The following is a 1,975-nucleotide window of genomic DNA, read 5'->3' on the forward strand; positions in this document are numbered from 1 at the left end:
ATATAATAATATAAATAATTTTAAATTCTATAAATGAAACTTAGTCTGCTTTAAAAGAGCATTTTCAGGGTTATTTTCAATAATTTTGTGCAAGAAATTTCAGTAAATTATGTGCAAGAGATTGGAGAATTTCAATATTAGAGGCAATAGGATTAGAAGGAAGAGAAATGGTTTAACATACATTACAGAAGTATGCCATATTCATTAGACAAGATTGAAACAACCTAAAAATATCACTTTCTTTCTTCATCTAGAAAGGAGCCAGGTCATGACAATTAGCCCGCAGTAGTCTTGGGAACTCTTTAATGTATTTTGTCAAATAGATTCCTGTAAAGAAAGAGCTGGTAACTAAATGGAGCTTTCAGATGTTTTCTGAGTTGGCTTGAGGAGGCTCACCTGCAGAGGTCCTGTGGAAGGAATCTTGTTAATGTTGCTCAGATCGCAGGGCAATGGAAGCTTTATAAGTATGAGAATCATTGATTTCAACCTTTACATTATCTGTACAGCATGGACACCATCTCTTTCAGATGACAAGATCTTGGATGGCATAATTGCACTTAATTTCCCATCCAAAGAGTTTCAGGTGCCTCTGGGTGTTAGTTCCAAAGACTGCATTCAAAGAGCATAGAACTTATTTGAAAATATTTGCTCTTGTAGATACAAGAAATGGTGGGTGAAGAAAGGATAAAGCACATATTTTCTGCTAGATGTTCCTATCTTAGTGAAACTCATTTATTCTTTACATTGAAAATTTTCTTGCGAATCACACAATGAAGTTTGTGGGTCTATATTGTGAATATATACTGAAATTTCCTTGGTATATTATCCATTTTTCTGAAGAAAAGGCCCTCTTTATATAATATTTATTATATATTTAGTATCTTATGACCACCAATGTGTTCTAGCCATCAATTTTCTCATTGCCTGTTTAACTTCCTTGTTTCTGAGGCTGTAGATGATGGGGTTCAACATGGGGATCACCACCATGTAGAACACAGACACCGCTTTGTTTTGTTCAGTTGAGTAGCTGGACTTGGGCATCACATAAATGAATGTTATGCTCCCATAGAACAGAGTGACCACTGCGAGGTGAGAAGTGCAGGTAGAGAAAGCTTTATGGCGCCCCTCAGTGGAATTCATTTTCAAGATGGAGAAAAGGATGTAGACATAAGACAGAGCAATGATAAACACAGTGACCACAATGATAGAGCCAGAAGAGATGGCTGGAATTATTTCAGAAATAAAATCCTGAGAACAGGAAAGCTTCAAAAGTGGTGAATAGTCACAGAAAAAATGATTGACTTTATTTGGCCCACAAAAGGATAGACTTAATAAACAGCCAGTAAATGTCCAAGCATTCACACATCCACCTAGGTAGGACATCCCCACTAAGAGAATGCAGATTCTGGGAGACATGTGGGTGGAGTAGAGCAGTGGTGAGCAGATGGCTACATAGCGATCATAGGCCATGGCAGCCAGCAGGAAGCACTCAGCTGTCCCAAATGTGACCCCAGAACAGAGTTGAGCTACACAGCCAGCAACATGGATAGAGGTTCCTTCCCTGAGGAAGCCCATGAGCATAACAGGTGTGACTGATGAGGTGTAACAGATGTCTACAAAGGCCAAGTGGCAGAGGAAAAGGTACATCGGGATATGAAGCTGAGGGCTACTTCTGATTAACATGATTATGCTGCCATTGCCCATTAAGGTGACAACATAGATTCCTAGAAACACAATAAATAAAATGACACACATTGTAGTATCCTCTGTTAACCCCAAAATAATGAACTCTGTTACAGCTGTATAGTTTCTAGTCCTCATCTGTACTGAAAATGGTGCCCACTGAAAGCAAAACAAATTGATATTAGAACAGAAGAAAATATTATAATGTACATACTTATATTTACAGAGGATATATAATAAATTACAAAAACATGACACTCTAGTGTAAATTTGGTAAGAAGTGTGTTCATAC

General features: G+C 37.6%; 1 protein-coding gene across 1 annotated transcript; it reads right to left on the bottom strand.

The window, feature by feature from the left end:
- Positions 1 to 882: 882 nt before the first annotated feature.
- Positions 883 to 1,821, bottom strand: LOC105305124 (olfactory receptor 508-like). The gene has a single exon (XM_011379568.1). The coding sequence runs from the start codon at positions 1,819 to 1,821 to the stop codon at positions 883 to 885; it is 939 nt and encodes a 312-aa protein (XP_011377870.1).
- Between the last annotated feature and the right edge of the window lie 154 nt (positions 1,822 to 1,975).

This window comes from Pteropus vampyrus, unplaced genomic scaffold, assembly GCF_000151845.1.
Source record: "Pteropus vampyrus isolate Shadow unplaced genomic scaffold, Pvam_2.0 Scaffold366, whole genome shotgun sequence".
NCBI lineage: Eukaryota > Metazoa > Chordata > Mammalia > Chiroptera > Pteropodidae > Pteropus > Pteropus vampyrus.